Consider the following 18,110-nt stretch of genomic DNA (forward strand, 5'->3'; position numbering starts at 1 on the left):
GTTGGAAAATATTCCAACTAAAAAGCACTCAAATGTCAACAGAAAATGTCAAACTGACTTTGACGTCTGAGTACCGTCGCATTGAAGTCTCCATATATAGAACAAATGCGTATGTATATGTGCGTTTCGTGACGATTTGCTCTACGGATGCGATAGTATGGAGCATTTTCACCAGCTGTCAGTCGTTCCAACTAACGGGTCGGATTCGATAGATGGAAGGCAGTCGTATTCCAACCAGCGTATCCCCGCTGTATTAAATAGTTCCGGATGTAATGCGATGTTGTTGATTTGCACTTATAAACAAATATGGCGGCCTCCGAAATTTCAAATTACCATTTGTTCGGTAAAGTATTGAGCACTATGAACTGATGTACGGTAAAAGATTACAGTCTACGGCGAATCTAAATGATTAACAGTTTTTTCGGTAATAGATCGACGATTTCGGTAAAAATTGAGGAATATTGTTTTGATTTTTTCGTTTATTCAAGGTTGTTCGGTAAATCTTGTTTGTAATACCGAAACCTCAGTTAAATATTTATTTACAGTACGTTTCCGGTGAAAAAATTTACCGAACAACGAGAAAAAACTAAGTGTGTACGTTTTCCTAAAACCGTTAAAAACACTTGGTCCAGTTTGTCCATATATTCTTACGAGGAATAGAATATTTCAAAAACTTCTATCGGATTCCCAATAATTTTATCAGATTCCTAGTGTTTTTATCAAAATCTTTAAATTTTACCCGACTTAACAAAAAATTTTAATGTCCACATCATACGCATCCGATTTCCAAAATTTCCACCGTGTGCTTGAATGGATCATTGAAGGTAGTTTTTGTCAGTGCTCACCACAAAGGCGCCACTGTATATGGGATTTAACATTGTGACAGCATTGCTGTTATGTCAAACACACAAGGCTACGGTGGCGCTATCTATGCTTTTTATAGCGGCCGTTTTGGTTATTTTATGGATCCATTCACATCGAATAGCAGCGCAAGTATCGCGCACCTAAATTTGCTCACCCGATGCTTTCCGAAAGCAGCGCCCGGTATGGATCCGGGTAATGATACTGCGCTATGTAATTTAGTTTAGTCTCGCACCGTTAAGGTTGCTCTTACCGAATTCTGTAAAATGATAAATATGTTGCTGAACATCAGTGGGTTCTGCTGAAAATTTGGTATATTTTTGCAATTTATATTTCCAACACCGTAATAGTAGTTTACGGAACAAGTTGCAGAATAACGATTTTTACAGAAAAAATCGAGAACTGCAACGAGTTACGTACAACATTTTTTGAAATTTCGTAGAAGACCACTTGAGGGTATCAAAAATGATATCGGAATGCATTCACCATTTACAATTTTATGAAAAATTGGTGTAATGATTCATTACGCAACTCAAAACAGTTGTGTAATGAATCATTAAAGCGTTGCGTAATGAATCATTAAAGCACTGGTTTCAGTTGCGTAATGACTATTCCCGCACTGGATACTTCAGTGCAGGAAAGTAGGCTGTTTCATGACAGATTGGCGTGATGAAAAACAGCCTATTACGATGAGAAATGGCAAAAAAATATTACCGAACAGATGAACTGAGATTCAGTGTGTGCAAGATTTTGTTTCAGTGATGGTTAAATTTAATTCTGTCCATTGTATGAGAACCTCTCGCTAGTTGTGCAATGTGTACCTTCCGATGCTGATAATCTTGTCCCGCTTTCATCGCAGGCAGCATCAAGCGGAGCGGGATGCGATGCGGCGCAGAAGAGAAAGAGCTGGATGCTTTTATTTATAAACAAAAAGATGGCCGAAACACAGGAGATTCCGATTGATCGCAAACTTTCCGAGATTTTCCAGGAGGCATACGACCTGATGGACACCCTCGACACCTGCTACGATCCGACCAACAGCCCGGAAGTTCAGGTAAGTAGAAAAATGCCCAATTCCCGGCGGAACAATTCCGGATTTTGCCCGATCTGTCTAGAAGGTTCCATCATGATGAGGGGTGGTTCCTCTTGTTTTTGTTTCAGGCCAAAATCAAAAAGTGCATCGGCTTGTTCGAGGATTCTACCCGTCTGGTCAGCTTGTGCGGACTGTTCAGCAAAAACGAAACGCATGACGAGGTGGCCACGGACAATCTGCGCTACTTCCTGCTGCCGTTCTTCCTCGCTCAGCTGACTCTGAAGCTTTGCAATGCCCAGCGGAAGGAAATCGTCGAAGTGGCGGAAGTTTACTACAAGTGAGTTTCTCTTTGCCGGATGGGTGGGGATTAGAGTGTCCCATAATTTCACTTTGTCGGGGGACTTGGAGACTCAACGCTAACAGGGTTGGTAGCGAGTCACTTTATAGTGACTTTTTCATTATTTTCGACCTGGTCACAAAAAGTCGGTTTCAATTGTCCGGAGTTTCCTTGTCCTGATAAAAAGTGTACACTGATAGGATACCGTGATCAATAAAATTACAATTACAATTATCCGGATTTTCAAGGCTAAAGTAGAGGCTTCTTCTTGGCATTAACGTCCTCACTGCCTGCTTCTCAGTATTCATAAGAGCACTTTTACAGTTATTAACTGAGAGCTTTCTTTGCCAAAGTTGCCATTTTCGCATTAGTATATCGTGAGGCAGGTACGATTATACTATATGCCCAGGGAAGTCAAGGAAATTTCCATTACGAAAAGATCCTGGACCGACCGGGAATCGAACCCAGACACCTTCAGCATGGCTTTGCTTTGTAGCTGCGGACTCTAACCACTAGGCTAAGGAAGACCCCTTAAAGTAGAGGCTGTTTCATATTAATTATCAATTAAGGGAGGAATAAAAATGGTTAAATTCGAACTTTTTCGCACCAGCCTTCCAGGTGTCTTTTTAGAGACTTGGTCTCTATTTTAATGCAAGTCTCTGAAATATCTATTTTTCATTGAAGATAAATTCTCTTTTTTCAATCAAAATGTTCTCTAGTCACTTTTTTTCGTTCTCCTTGCAGCGAATTCTGATAAGAAATAAATAACCAGGATATTCTCCAGGGGTTATTCTAAAAAAAAAACCCTAAATGTAATTCCTAGATTTCTTGAAGATGTATTTCCATTCCACCAATTTCAGATTTTCCACCGTTTAGCCAGTACATAGGGAGGTTTATTTCAGAGTTTTTGAAGTACACGATTTTTTCATAATTCCTCAATAAGTTCCTAGAACTGCTTTTGAAGTTTCGATGGTTACGATGACGGATTCTTGAACGTTAAAAGTACTCAGTTGCTACCAGCTCTGCGTTTATGAAAGATGTCCACGGTGAATTTTCTGACAGATTCTTGACTGATCCTTCCTTATAATTCTAGCAAACTATTCCAATGATCTACAGTAAAATATCACAGACGCTCAGATGTCCATTAACATCCTTGACAGATTTCAAGACTCGTGGTGTATTTTGGAAGAGCTACTTAAAGTCTTCCTGGCGTTAACAGAAGGTTATTTTTTTATCAGTTACTTTTGAATCGAATTTTGATATCGAAAATTTATTTAACAGTTCGTTATGATTCCCACAAATTATCTGACAGAGGTTTGATAAGAATCTAATCTAGAATCTGTGAAGAATGACTTGCGGATGTTGAAACGGAAGAAGTTCATGTCGCTAATGTCTGAGATAGTATTCACTTAGAATATCAGTGTCATCAGAATGTTCAGTGAATTTCTCATGGGATCTCTAGAGCAAGTTTCAGCGGGGAGCTAGAAAGGAGCTCTAAGCTACGTTATGAAGAAATTTTAACAGTTTCCTTCAGAATAGTAGTTAGAAATTTTCTTGGGATTCCAACCAAAAATTATCCAAAGATTTCGTTAAAAGTCACGCCATGAATTATACTGAAAAAAAAAACTAGATATTCGTTAAGTAATTCAGTTGGGATTAATTTCAGGAGTTTACATTCATTTCGTATCTCGATATCGAGTTAGAGAACCACAGTAAAAGTTGGTTTTGATGGCTGCCTCGATAATCCTTTGGATCGCAGCTGCATTGATTTTGTGTTCTGTAACTCGATACCTCTCTAACTCGATGGTCTCTTTAAAATTGAGTTATGGAGAGCTGACTTTAGATAGAAATTCCAACAAAAAAAATGCGCCAAGAAATGTATTATTTTTTTAAATTTTGTATTTTGTCAGCAATTTACTCGAATCCAGTAACCCAGGAAGTGAATAGAACAGGTAGGACATGTACTACGCACAAAAACATCTGGGTAGTCAAAGGACTGTCCTACTCATGATCCAAAAAAAAAAACAAAGATCAACAGAAAATTTGAAAAATCATTTCATCAAGCCTTGAACGATTTTGTATGTATATTGAACAGGTTCTAGATAGATTTGTGCAATATACATACAAACTCGATCAAGTTCGTACTTATTCTTATGGAGTATACTTCCCATAAACGCATATGTCAGCCCCATGTTTGCTGGATTTCCTATTCACATGGGACAATTATGCGTTTATGGGCAGTATAGACACGATAAGGTTTTTTATAGTTTTCTCATGCCTGATGAGGCGTAACATGGTTTGTGCATGACATGAACATATTCTGGTTCGTTTGAAGAACGATTGAGAATACCTACAGCAAAATTACTGGGAAACAAACTGTAAAATTTGTTATTTACAAGAAACTTCTTGCACCGTAACAAAAAACTGATAGAGCAATCCTGTATGGCATTTCTGAATAAATCGAAGGATGGTTTTTGAGAAAATCTACGATTATTCCAGTAGGGTAGATGTATAAGTCTTCGCTATGCTTTAGTTTTCGCCCCCTTCATACAAATTTAGACATTTTTGTATGAAGGGGCGAAGATTAGTGCAAATTTCTTGGGTGGCGAAGACTAGATTTTTACCCTATATGGTCTGGGACAAATTGCCGATAGCATTCCTGGAAGTAATTCTTTTAAAGTTTCTGGAACGTCCATAGAGAATTATCAGAAGATTCTTGACGATTTCATGGAAGAAGTAATGAATTAATCTAAGACCAGTTGCATCGTGTTATACACAGCAGGAGTGTGCTGGTAACGATTCCTGAATGTGCGATTACTCTTGATATAATCTATCAAAGCATTGCTGAGTCTCTTGACGATGACAGAAAAATTTCTATAGAACTCCCACAGCACACTCTAGAAGTTCTTGGCTGATTGAGGATTGCCGAAGAAATTTCTGGAAGAAGAGCTTAGTTAATTCTTAGTTAAATGATTGTTAAAATTTCCACTGATATTTTGTGGTATAATTCGTAAAAATATTTAGAGCAAATGATAAAGATCTCCCGAAAAAATTTCTTGTACAATTGTTGAAGAAATACCAGCAAGAATTATTCAATTGATACAAATTGTATGGGAAAAAACAAGTTGTTAAAAAATAAGCCAGTCTTATAAGAATTATTATTATTATTTTCTTTTGCGCACATGACCTGAACATATCGTTAATAAGCTTGGATACAGTAGAATTTGTTTATATGTTACTCAACTCAAAACTGACTAAATATCATTAACACCCTTTTGCATTTGATTCCCTCAAATACAGTCACTTTCAATTTCCAGCCCAGAATTTCATAGGGTTAAAAATTGTCGTAGCTTCACTGTGCACAAAATATTTGACAACGTTTGTCCTACCTATGGCTTCGAACGTGGACGCGCTTCTGATCAGAAACTTATCAACGTTTCCTAGGATTCTGACAACAAACTTCCACAACTAACATCGAAAATTTGCCTCCAAACTTCTTCAAGTGTTTGTCCAGCCAGTCATGCCCAAAGTCAGAATTGTTTTCAGAATTATTTCAGAGTTCGCTTCGGAATCCTTCCTGGATTCTTATCAAAATCCCTCCAGCATTCGCATCAGAATCCATCCAGAATTCTTATGAAAATCCTTTCAGGGCTCTCATCAGAATCCTTTCAAAAGCATCCTGCTAGGACTCCCAACAGAATTCTCATCATAAAGCTTCCAAGATTTTCGTCAGAATCAATTCAGGATTCAGGATCCTTCTATGATTTCCATAAGAATCCTTCCAGGGTTATTATCAGAATCTTTCTCATAGAATATATTCTTATAAGAATCTTCCCAGGCAGGGCAGGCAATCGTCAGATTCGTCACAGTGCGATGACGAAATAAAAAAAGACATCGTCATCCAGTATAATAACTCTGGCAGGTCGTCGTCTCTTCATCGACGAAAGAATGCACGACTAACTTCAATCCAAAATCGTCAACGAGCAAATTTTTCTTCATCCCGCTTGCTACCCTTACTCACAAGAAGAAGACGTTTACTGTATATTCGCTTGCTTCGCACCAACCAACGAATGCCATCACATAATTGCTTGTATTGGCAAATGAACCCGCTACCCTCATGATTCTAAAATAGTTTGGTTGGTAAGCGCGTGGTGTTGACGATTCGGAGATCGTTTGTTCGATTCCAGTCGTGTTTTGATATTTTCTTTTTGTTTTATTTTTTCAAAAAATGCTCTCAATCTGTCGAAGACACGATTCATATTTTTAGTCGGCTCAGTGCTCCCGAACGAAGATTCGCCCGTAACGAAGGAATCGTATTTGTTCGTCATGACGCCGAGCCTCTGCGCCGGATCTTTGCGGCAAATCGTCATCCGACGCTACTTGAGTGACGATGACGATGCTTCTTTTAGTCCAGGGTTATCATTATAATATATACCGTGCGAGCTCCATATTATAGACAGTTCCATATTCTGAACAGTTTACGACAAACTCAATGATTTCAATCTTCTTATCAAATTTTTTGCACAAAAACTTATATAACTTACATCAGTTACATATTTTCTTATCGTATATCCGAGGCACAGATTTTTTGGCAATATTTCACGCACAGATATTTTGGCAATATTTCACGCAATTTGATGAAAAATAAAGTTCGGACTTTGCCAAACGTGGAAAAAAACATGGCCGCTAAGCCTGCGCACTAAGACGCCGGTCAAAACATTTGCTTCATTTTGGGTTGACAATATAATCAAATTCCATTCGTAGCTGCTGGAAACTGATCGGTGAGAATATATTTTTATATTATTTACAAATATTTGGAGCTGCTGCGTGCAATCTCTAATTAATCAAGTGTTCAAAGAGCGGCACCAAATGTTGTTGATTGATCCTTATTATGAACAGATATGCCGCGGCAAAAAAGAATCACCGTTCACGATCCGTGGAAGCTGGAGAGAACTATTACTATTTTAGGAAGGGGTTTTCGACTAGAAGCACGGCAGGTCTATACGGAATCGCTGTCAGTATTCTACACTCCACGGTGAAAAATCTGCTATACATAACCGTCCAGGAAAACCAATCATATTGTCGGAAGAAGATGAGGATCGCATATCGGATTTTATTGTCCGGTCAGCTGAATCTGGCTTCTCCATCGGCACAAGCCGCTTAAGAATATCGGTAGGTCAGTGCATGGTTCTTTCCGGAAAATCAGGTGACTTTCCAAATAACATTCCAGGAAGAAAATGGATTCAGTTTGGATTTGGAGTTTGGACTCATCAAGATCCGGATATTTAGAGACGGATCCCGATCTAAACAGCAAAGAAAGCGATCAGGTCCGCTGGATCCGCTAAAAAGGCCTGGAGAATTGCTAATAGATTGCCACTTTGTTGTAAACTGCAGTTGTAAACCATCAATAAATATCATTGCTTTTGTTTGATACATATGGATTTATTGCAGTCTATAATTAGGAACACTTTTGTCCATTATTAGGAACAAATACTTATTGACTGTTCAGAATAACGAAAATGGACACGGTTTTCAAAAATAAATCGTCTGACTGATCCCTTATGATTATGCAACCAATATAGAGCCCTGCCCTAAGTTAAAATATATATTTAGCACATTCGAAGGTAGTCAATACCGACGACTAAAAAGAAAACCTCTTGTTTTAATTAAGCCGTTATCTTCAGATTTTTTTAAGTGTTCAGAATATGGTGCCGGCACGGTAAACCAGGATTTTCATCACGATCATTTCAAGATTCTCATAAGATAGGGGTAGTTTCTCCTTACTAGTATAAAGTTTGATAACCACTTTTGATGACTTAAAATAAAAATGTATTACGTTTGTTAAGGTTTCGATGATTCAAAAATTCAATACGTTATTTTTTATGCAAAACATAGTAAATGATTTTCTCAAATATATTTGACGCTGAGCCTAGATAATTCGTTTTTATATTTGTCACTAAAATTGGACGCTAGACCTCTTAATCTTAGTTCTCAGAGCTGCCCCTGTACAAAAGATTGTTCGTAACATCCTAAGCTAATATTTGAAGGTTGAGACCTCAAGTTTTCTGACAAAGTAAAATGTTGGGACACCCTAGTGGGGACGTTCTCAGTGATTCTAATCAGTCTTGGGAACTGTGACCACAATTCACCACAGTTCATCGATTCTGCCATTCCACCAAAACACAAAGCAGCAGCAGCAACAATACCATCTGGCGTTGCGCTGCCAACGGTTCACACACTGCTTGACTGTTTTTGTCTCTCCACTATGACCATTTTCGGGCAGCCATTCCAAGCTGAATGATTGAAAAAAGTGTTAAATCATTCAATCGCTAATATTTTGCTTGTGTTTTCAACTAATTGAAATCTATTAGCTCTAACAGAAAGACCACAATCATTCCGTTACGATACATATAAACAAGTTCAATTTCATACTGCCTTTATCGAGCAAAAATGCAAAACCCCGAAAACCGCAAAAATCGTGTCACCACTGTGCTCGAGTCATTTCGCATTCGGGGTTGAAAAACGTTAAGGCCGGTTTGCTACTGACAAGAAAAGGAATCGCCTATCTCGATGCGTGGAAAATTTCTCCCAAGAAATGGTCAAGAAAATCACTTTTTTCTGATCGCAGTACGCAGTTGAGAAGAAATGTCACTTCAAGGGGGCTCTCTGCAGGAAATTTCTTGACACTTTCAGTCAAGGAATTTCATTACTTTTCTTGAGCGAAACAGCATACTTAGCTTTAGGAAGAAGATTACATTTTTGAAGAGCCGTGACATTTTTTTGTTTTGAACCGTCATGGTTTGCTTTGGATTTTGATGGTCGTGTAGAAAGATGTAAATGTAGAGGCGGTAAATGTTTGCTCCAGTACTTTTCTCATCCCTGATTCTAATACCTATATTTCTTTCAGTGATTTCCTGCGACGCTGCGAGGATTACAAGCTGTGCGATAAGCCAGAGGCGGTCCTAGTTTTAGACCACAGCGCACATGAAGGTGATAAGTTCCAGGAATTAACTCGCATGGCCCAGGAGCGCAACGCAAAGTTGAGAAAGTATCAGGAAAAGAAGGAACTGGACGATCAGATTAAGAAGCTGAAGATCGCAATGGAAAAGGAACACGTGGATGAGGAGGTGAAACGTGAATTCTACATGAAGCTGTTGAACTCCTGCATCATGGAAGCGCACGAGGAGTTGGTCAGTATTAGCCAGGAGAAGCAGATTCTGGAGCACATTGCCGTGATGCGAAGGAACAGCGGAGGGGATGACGCTCACAAAATGCATCCCCCGAAGGGTCCCGCCCCGAGACCGCTGAAGCCGATAATAATCACGAAGGATGCGGTGCAGAAGGCGGTCTTCGGTTTGGGTTATCCAAGTATGCCAACGATGACGGTGGCGGAGTTTTACGAACAGCGCGTGGCCGAAGGGATATTCCCGGATGCCGAGCGCATGAAGGAGATCAACAAGAACAGTCTGATGAATCGCGTCTATCAGGATAACGAAGCGGAGCAAGATAAGGAGGATGAGGAAAAGGTAAGGAAGTGGCACGGTGCTCCCCAGAGCAATATTAACGGAAAAAAGTGACATCACCAATCAATTTCCATAGCAGGTCTCTTCATAGAGATTTGGTCACTATTTAAATGCAAGTCTCTATTATTTTTAATGGAAGTTCTCTTTTCATTTTTAACCAAAATTGTCTCTAAAGTCACTTTTTCCGCTTTCTCCCTGTCTGTCTAACCAAACAGCCTCTCTGCCATAAAAAATTTACCAGCCCTAGCCCTTCCCGCATGAACTGGCGTAGATGCAAAGGTATGGGTAAACCGGTCTACTGTGGGAGCCAGTTTAGTGCACCATCAATTCTTCCCCCTCCCCCTCATTCTGACGTGCAGTCGCCATTGTTGCCTAAAAATAGAAGATCACCAGCATTTATACATTGAGGGTGTCTGTTACCCCGAAACATTCATCGGATTGATTCCATGTGTAAGTGCAGCTGATCTGGCGATACTGAAGTAGCAACCACCGGTGACCAATCAAGCTCAAGCTCAATTTTGAAAATCTATTTTAGATTATTGAAATCAATTTTATATTCAAACTTATTCCATCAAAAAGGCGTATATTCGAAACGGACCCTACGATTTTTTCTTTTATTTTCAATGTTGCTCGGACATGCAGTTTTGCTACACAAATCGAATGATGAACACTGATTTAAAAGATTTTTTACTCCTGAAAATCCTAAAAATAACGGTCTGGGAGAGCACATGAGTGGCAAAATCTGTAAACAGTTGAATAATTACGTCTCCGTTCTCTTCTAGGAAAAAATGATCGAGGAAGATGATGAGGAATATTTGGCCCGGCAGCGTGCAAAAGACGAATTCAAAGATGATCATCGTCGCGGTTACGGCAATCGTTACAATCGAAGCTAAATTTTACAAAACCAACAGAGTTTACCATATATCAAATCATAGATGTGACGGAATTTGCGTCGCACACGTCAAATCGTCGATTGAAGCACGAACTAATTTGTGGGGTTTTGCGTGTCTTTGTTAGCAATAATCGTGAAATATAAAACTGAGTGTTTTCAATCGTCTACAAGTATGGTAGCTGTTGTCTTTTAGATTCGGTTATTAAAGTCTCTTTTTTTATGCATACCCATATCTAAAATCCTGTTTTTTTTTCTGCTTGAAGTGGATCCTGAAGCTCCACAGAAACCTTTGATGCCTCCAGATATTTCTTCTATAATTCTTTCAGGGATTACTACAGAATAACCTCTAGAGATTTCTAAACCATTTTTTCAGAGATGCTTGATGAGATTGCTCCAGGAAATTATTGAACACCTGAACCTTGAATAGTTTTCACAGATAATACTTTGAAAACTTTACCACAAGCTGTTTCCACTCTTATACATGAATTATCAATTATGTTTTAAATAATTTAATAAAAACACTCCTTTCATTTTATTTTTGTATCTTTGGTAAGGTAAGGTAAGTCGCATGTCGTGTAACAGGGAGTGGACCGTTCGATCGTTCCAGTTCGCTCTCTCTTTGTGAGCCGCTGAGCCACTGAACCGTTCAAAAGATCCGGTTCACTAAAATGAGTGATTCGGATCAGATCCGTTCACTAAAATGAGCCGTTTTGCCCATCTCTAGTCGCACAGATGGATCGGCAAAAGGCTACCATTCCACCGTGTCAACTTCAACAACATCAACATTCAACTTCAACATCAACAACTTCATAAAAACTCAAAATCACAATTTATTTAATTTGGTAGTGAAAACATGTTTTTTGACCAAAATTATAAGCATTTTTCACATCATGCGTGTGTTGTTTACGATTTTTGGCAGTTTTCTCCTCTCTTCTCTCGCTTCTCACGGACGGAGAAAGTTGCCATCAGTATGCATTTGAATTCTACAGTCAATTGTACTGTATATTACGGTTCTTTCGAAAATTTTCCGTTCTGCGGTAGCCGCCAAGTTCTACCGCAGCTGTCAAAGTTCTACCGCAGGCCTGAAAATCATTGTATCATTGAACGGAGCCATCTAATCGAAGTGTGCTAGTAGAGTGCAATGCTTTGAAAAACAGCAGAAAACAACAGTCATTAGCGTGGTTTCCAAGGTATCATCGCAGCCGAACGATGATGCTTTGTGCAAATCAGTAATATGACTGCTGCGGTAGCTTTCTGTTCAACCGTAGAACGGAAAGTTATCCCTAAAATTGCAATAATATCTTATATTCATTTTTGCTGTTAAATTGCGTTGTACATTGTTTTTCTCACGCATAAAAATGTTTTGCAACACTTGTGACATTGTACACCTTTTGAGTATTATGAAATTGTAAAATACGTGGTTGTAGCAAGTGTATGAATATCCAAACCATTCTAATTGCAAACATAAAAACTGGCATCACTTCCAATCAGTGAGAGCGGCGCATCCGAATCATAAACAATGTTGGCTCAGTGAATTCGCGTTCCGGTGCTGTTTTCGAGCACAAATTGATCAATATAAGTGATTTATTGCTCCCAGGAGCATCGTGCGTGAATAATCAAAGTGTTTCAAGTATCGCATTAGATTTTTGAATTGCTACGGTGAGTAGAAATACGATTAAAAGTGAGTTTTAGAACGGGCACCGAAAAGCCAGCAAACAATATCTCGGTGCGTGAAGAAGAAGTGATTCGGAAGTGCGTGGTATTTTACAACACAAATCACAGCAATAACTACGTATTTGCATTCAAAAACTGGTGATTTGTGAAAAACATATTATGGAATGCTTTCAGTTAAGAAACCACCGCTCTACAATAAGGTTAGTAACTTCAAATAATCATTTTTTGTGATCGCTCTCCAAAACACTGAGAGTAGTGTGGGAAGAGGGAGCGGAAAGCGAAGGGGGAAGTAAGGTGCCATATTAGAGGCCATTTTGGTACTCATGGGGATATGTCCTTAAGAATAACCCGAACCTTTTCGCCCGATACGTGGCCAAAAAGGTCAATTCGTCGAAGTGGTTGGGCTGGGCTACGCGTTTTTAAGGTCAGGAAAAAGAGCCAAATCAGACTGACAAGCAAAACACGGTGGCCAAATTGCGTGCGCATCAAGGCGGACACCAAGCAAATCCCCGGCCTCGAGTCTTTTGTCGGTACGTCTCGCATGGAGGTTCCGGAAGAGAAAGATAGACAAATTCGCGAAGAAGTACCTGTTGTGACAGGTGATCTGCTAGTGCGAACGGTAAGCAAGCCGTTCGTTACAACCGGCACCATAAATGGGCAGATTTGTCGAGGAATGCTTGTAGAAGCGCTTGCTGTCCTTCCTCCGCTCTCACCTTGGTCCCACGTTGTTCTGACCGGATCTCGCTTCGTGCCATTATGCCAAGCCTGTAATACGGCCTGTGGTACGAAGCGAAGAGCGTTAATGTGCTTCCGAAGGAGGAACACCAAATACACCAGAACTACATCCGACCGAAAAGTTTTGGGCGATAATGACGAAGAAGCTGAAGAAAAGCGGAAAAAACATTCAAACCGATGAAGCTTTGAAGAAAATCTGGGAGAAATTGTGTAAAAAAGATGGGCAAAGCCTCGCCCAAGATCTCATGAGCAGTGGTAAGAGAAATCTCTTACCAAGCTCAAGAGAGAAAATTCAATAAATAAATTATGCTAAACATAGCAAATATATAGTTTTTTAATACCTTAATATTTGAGATGTATCCGAACCAAAATTAAATTTTAACGACTATTTGTGTGTGTCTCATTCTCGGATATGTCGGATTTTCTTAAAAACTCTTATGAAAACTTTAATCTATTGGTTCCGTTTGGCTTCTTTTTGTTTTCGTATTTCCTATATGGATTTCTTTTTTTCAGGCATGATATCTCTTAGGTTCCTATTTTTAAAACACTCATTTTTTTTATTTTTTTTTAATCATTTTATAATTTCTATTGCAAATACTTGTGTGTTGCAGTTGTAAGCATTTCAATCACATTGCCCCTTTCGCACCTCACTCCAGCGCAATCCGGGCTTCCTTGCCGTCGATGGTGATGTTCATTCCGTGCTTGAGGCAAAATTCGCGCTTTATGTAGGCAAAGAACAGGTCGGTGATGAGGAAAATCTGCGCTGTGCAGAAGACTAGAGTCATCCCGAAGTAGAAGTTGGCGTTGGCCGAGTTGGAGTAGATCCAAAGATGCCATACGGTCGGTCCCAGGATGCTCGTTACCAGCATCGTTGCTCCCACGATGTAATTGTGGCCCATGACTGCAAGAGAAATTAATGATATCCGCACAGATTAGAGGGGAACAACGGTGCTTCCCAGACCGCCTTCAGAAAATAATCTTCATCAATAATCTCTTTGAATGTTCGGGCTGTTACCATGGAAAGGGCGATTTTCTTCTAAATTTTGTCAACATCCACAGGGTGTCGACTCAATTTTGAAAATAAAATTCCCTGACTTTCCCTGACCTTCTAGTCATTTTCCAGAAAAGTTCCAGATCACTGAGTTGGTTAATTTGAATCGAAATAAGTAAGATTTTTACAAGAAGATACATTTTCGTTATGTTATAGGTCGTATGAATAAACTGATCAAAAGCTTTTACTTTATTGAGATATATGTACCTGCCGGATGACGTTCTTGAACGTTTATTCAAGTTGATATGATAAAACTGAACAACTGAGAATTTATTTACTTTTCAAACTTGAAGATCCGTATGAACAAAGATGTTCTCGGCTAGAGAACTATCTTAGACCCGATTTAAAATTTTAGGCATGAACGAAAATTTTAGACTCCTTCCTAATTATAACTTTTTTATACAAGAGGCAACACTATTACGATCATCCACCATACTTTTTTTTGTTGGAAGAAAGCTATCCTCAAATTCGGCTATTTCTTTTTTCAGGCTAAATTGTAGCCAATGCCATAGAACTTTCTTGGAGAATTGCTTCAAGGAATTCCACATAGATTGCTCAGAAATTCTTCTTGAAATTCTCAAGGTTTTTTTTACCAGATATTCCTTCAATTCTTCTCAATGAACTCTTGAAAGATTTCCTCCAGAAGCTCCTCATCTCTAAGATTCTCTAAAAATTGTTAGAGAATTTCTTTCAGTTTTAAATATTTCTAAAAATAGCATTTGGATTTCCTAGAACTATTTCAGGAATGCTTATAAAAATATTTTTCAGGATAACATAATTTTTTCCAATTTGTTTCTTTTTTTTCTTAGAATATCTATGATAATTCTTCACAATGATTCGTTACAGTTAATATTTTAGGATTTCAATATGAATTACCCCTAGTTTTTCTCCCAGAAAAAAAATATCTAAATTTTCTTAACAGAATGCATTCAGAACAATGCGCTGATTAGAAGGTTTCTAATGTTTCTCTTGTACTTGCCGTACCTTCAGCAATGCTCCGAGGAACTCTTTTAAGAATTCATCTACGAGTATCTCTAAGCAATATCACAAATTGTCAATAGCAGGGCTGGGCAAAAATCTGAAATTCACTCAACAGTAGCCAAACAAAGCCAATCACAGTCAGCGAAGCCAGTGAAACTCACATCCATCGCTGCTGTAGGCAAAAAGCCTTGAAAATTGCAAAACATCCGTTGCTAAGGGCAACCCAAAATTACTGTAGAAAAATGTTCTATTTTCCGCTGCATTTCTCGCATTAAGGGGGCAGGATTCGTCATTGATTTCGGAACTTTCAAAAGCAGTTTTTTCCTTCAAAATCAAGAAAATTTACAGGAAAATGTGTTCACTGTATTCTACTCTCCAACCGAAACACAGTGAACACATTTTTATCGAATAATTCTTAGTTTTGAACAGAAAAACTGTTTTTGAAGTTTCGATGATGACGATGATTACGATGACGGAGCTTTGATCGTTAAGAGCCTTCAATGACACTAACGTTTTAGAAAATTCATGCACCCAACATAGGCTACTTGATGAGATTCACGTGTTTGAACTACTGTACTGGGAAAGCCACGTGATTTTCGCGAAATTCAAGCCTACTACTATTACCATTCTCAGCACTGGTCAACAGATTAGCAAGATTATTTCAAATGATATTCCTGAAATTTCTGCGTTTCAATGATTTTCTAGATTACTAAAAATAATCGAGGAACTTTGAGAATCATCCTCAGAATTTCTGGAGAATTTTCTGGGTCCTGGTTCCTTAGTCGAGTGGTTAGAGTCCACGGCTGCAAAGCAAAGCCATGCTGAAGGTGTATTGCTTTAGCATGATCAATTACTTTTCAGACAATAAACTCGTTTGATATTGTAGTATTGATATTTTTTCCCTGACCTCAAGTGAAATTCCCTGATTTTCCCTGACTTTCCAGGTCAAAAATAAATTCCCTGACATTCCCTGACTTTCCAGGTTTTTCCAGGTAGTCGACACCCTGCATCCAGCTAAGCCAGAGAAATCGTCTGCTATGAACAGATTTGATGGAGTTTTTTTTCCTGATAATAACGGACTTACACTTTGAGATCGATTTCCACAGGGGAAGCAACGAAAGGTACATCCCGATGTCGCCAACACAGGGATAGGGACGGAAAACGACGCCCAGGGCAAGCAGCATCGTCAGCAGCATAATCGGTTCCTTGTGCAGTTTGAACGTCAACGGAAATAAGTACAGCAGTGTGGCGTTGATTTGGAATGTGTACAGGAAAAGAGTCCGGAAGTGGTCGAACATTTCGGTGAAGAAATACCAGAAAAGTCCGATGTTGGGCTGCAAATCACGGCAGTTGAAGCTGGGGGAGAGAAATAGAATTAATTTGTTACAGCGAATTGATCAGAAAGAAGTCAATCCTTACATAAACCCATAAGTTGCATCCAAAAAGCTCCAATCGCCCATGATCATGAATGAAGCGTAATTCACGAACAAAAAGGTCATTAAGAACATTCCACACGTAATGAGAATGCTTTGCATTTTGTGCTTGTCATCTTGAGCGATGAACAGTGCAGCCGGGATGATAAGTACGCAAGGATAGATGTTAATCTGCGTTTCCAGGGCCAGTGCCATGCAGGCCACCAATCTCACTCGATTGGCCATTCCCAGAAGGAACAACGCCAGCAGGAAGTTACTCAGAACCGTAGTCGTTTGACCGACGCAGTTCAGGATTGAGTACGGGTTGAACATGTACGCCAGGGCCACATAGTACGGAACTGAGCGGACATCATCCGGCGATATCTGCAATTCTTTGGTCCCCTTGGCAAAGCTGGACAAACGCGATCTTTGGTTGTCGTAAAGTTTACGGATGAAAATTGCGGCCACGCTTTTGAGCATCAGAATGGTTCCCACTTCCAGGTTGATGAATATGGCACTGGCGAACGCGAACAGTTTCTCCATCAGGAACCACACCGAAACAAGCACGAATGGGTTCTGATGGTACAGGTCGCCTTCGTACGGATTTGTTCCGTTGGCGTACAAGTATGCCCCTTCAATTGCTGTAATGAAATTCGCTGATGTTATCCAAAATAAAATTCAGTTCAAATCAATCAAAAATACCTCGCTTCCACGAGTTCAGCGGAGTGGCCACTTCGACTCGGTTCTGGATCGTGACCCCGTAATGGGAATGCATCAGTAAATAGCGCAGGGCGGCGCCCAAAAGCACGGTTGTCATCCACTTCATCATCTTTCACCGGTAGTTAGCTGCCCTATACACAGTCAGTCTTTGGTTCGGTTCGGTTATCTAAGATTGTATTGAACAATACGTAAGTTTGTACGAAATTGAATTACATACTTGAAGCACAAATTTGAAGAAACTGTATGCGAAAAATGTTCCGTTTGCTGTGGATCGCGGATTTGGTTTGCGAGAGGAAACAAACTGCCCTATCAGCAACACATGCAGCTTGGTTTGTTGTCAACTTTAAAAGCCCGCCTCTCATGCGTAAATAAAGGTACGCAGTCAAAAGAGCACTGGAGATGTCCGCTGTTGAACTCTTCGAACTGTGTCGATAAATTCAATTATGGCCACACGCTAGCTCGGAAATACCCATTAATCGGTACTTTCGTACCCACTTCAAACTAAAGCGGTTTTATTTAATAAGGATGGGGCTCATTCATTTATTTCATAACGCTGAAAATGACCATTTTTGACATCCACCCACCCCTTCGTAACGCTTTAAGTATGGATATTCTACAAATTTTGTATGAGCCGTAACATCGTGAGGACACCCACCCACCCCCTTCAGCGTTATGAAATTTGTGAATAAGCCCATGGTTTATAAACATCTTTATAAATACTGCCCATAACTGCATATTCGTAACATTCGACAAAAGTAGGCATTGAATAAATGGAATACCAAGTGTGCATTTTATGGCACTATGGGAGGAAACTTTAATTTCTAAAAATAGGTTCCTAAAGCCCTGTCCCAATTTTAGTGCCAAACGCTTAAGTCTAGGCCAAAAACACAT

At 39.4% G+C, this 18,110-nt stretch overlaps 2 protein-coding genes and 1 long non-coding RNA gene across 3 annotated transcripts; 2 read left to right on the forward strand and 1 right to left on the reverse strand.

The window, feature by feature from the left end:
- The first annotated feature begins 1,748 nt into the window (after positions 1-1,748).
- On the forward strand, positions 1,749-10,878 carry LOC5563857 (immunoglobulin-binding protein 1). Its single transcript, XM_001648121.2, has 4 exons — positions 1,749-1,915; positions 2,023-2,231; positions 9,139-9,757; positions 10,537-10,878. Exons 1-4 carry the CDS (start codon positions 1,772-1,774, stop codon positions 10,645-10,647), a joined length of 1,083 nt encoding a protein of 360 aa, XP_001648171.2. The 5' UTR covers positions 1,749-1,771; the 3' UTR covers positions 10,648-10,878.
- On the forward strand, positions 6,777-8,345 carry LOC110676871. Its single transcript, XR_002500793.1, has 3 exons — positions 6,777-7,012; positions 7,131-7,403; positions 7,462-8,345. It is a non-coding gene; the product is annotated as an uncharacterized LOC110676871 (long non-coding RNA).
- A 2,707-nt stretch (positions 10,879-13,585) lies between the features above and the next one.
- LOC5563851 (phosphatidylinositol glycan anchor biosynthesis class U protein) lies at positions 13,586-17,530 on the reverse strand. The gene is made up of 4 exons (XM_001648120.2): positions 17,202-17,530; positions 16,507-17,140; positions 16,172-16,443; positions 13,586-13,956 (listed from the first exon to the last, which is right to left on the reverse strand). The coding sequence occupies exons 1-4, from the start codon at positions 17,326-17,328 to the stop codon at positions 13,703-13,705; spliced, it is 1,287 nt and encodes a 428-aa protein (XP_001648170.1). The 5' UTR covers positions 17,329-17,530; the 3' UTR covers positions 13,586-13,702.
- Positions 17,531-18,110: the final 580 nt, after the last annotated feature.

The sequence above is a fragment of the Aedes aegypti genome, chromosome 2 (assembly GCF_002204515.2).
Source record: "Aedes aegypti strain LVP_AGWG chromosome 2, AaegL5.0 Primary Assembly, whole genome shotgun sequence".
Lineage (NCBI taxonomy): Eukaryota > Metazoa > Arthropoda > Insecta > Diptera > Culicidae > Aedes > Aedes aegypti.

What these genes read in the sequence shown, in the direction of transcription:
- LOC5563857 (XM_001648121.2), top strand. Translation starts at nt 1,772, where the DNA reads ATGCTTTTATTTATAAACAAAAAGATGGCCGAAACACAGGAGATTCCG. An exon ending in CCAACAGCCCGGAAGTTCAG is followed by an intron (nt 1,916 to 2,022) that starts GTAAGTAGAAAA and finishes TTTTTGTTTCAG; the next exon opens with GCCAAAATCAAAAAGTGCAT. An exon ending in ATAAGGAGGATGAGGAAAAG is followed by an intron (nt 9,758 to 10,536) that starts GTAAGGAAGTGG and finishes GTTCTCTTCTAG; the next exon opens with GAAAAAATGATCGAGGAAGA.
- LOC5563851 (XM_001648120.2), bottom strand. Translation starts at nt 17,328, where the DNA reads ATGATGAAGTGGATGACAACCGTGCTTTTGGGCGCCGCCCTGCGCTAT. An exon ending in GCTGAACTCGTGGAAGCGAG is followed by an intron (nt 17,141 to 17,201) that starts GTATTTTTGATT and finishes ATTTCATTACAG; the next exon opens with CAATTGAAGGGGCATACTTG. An exon ending in GATGCAACTTATGGGTTTAT is followed by an intron (nt 16,444 to 16,506) that starts GTAAGGATTGAC and finishes TCTCTCCCCCAG; the next exon opens with CTTCAACTGCCGTGATTTGC.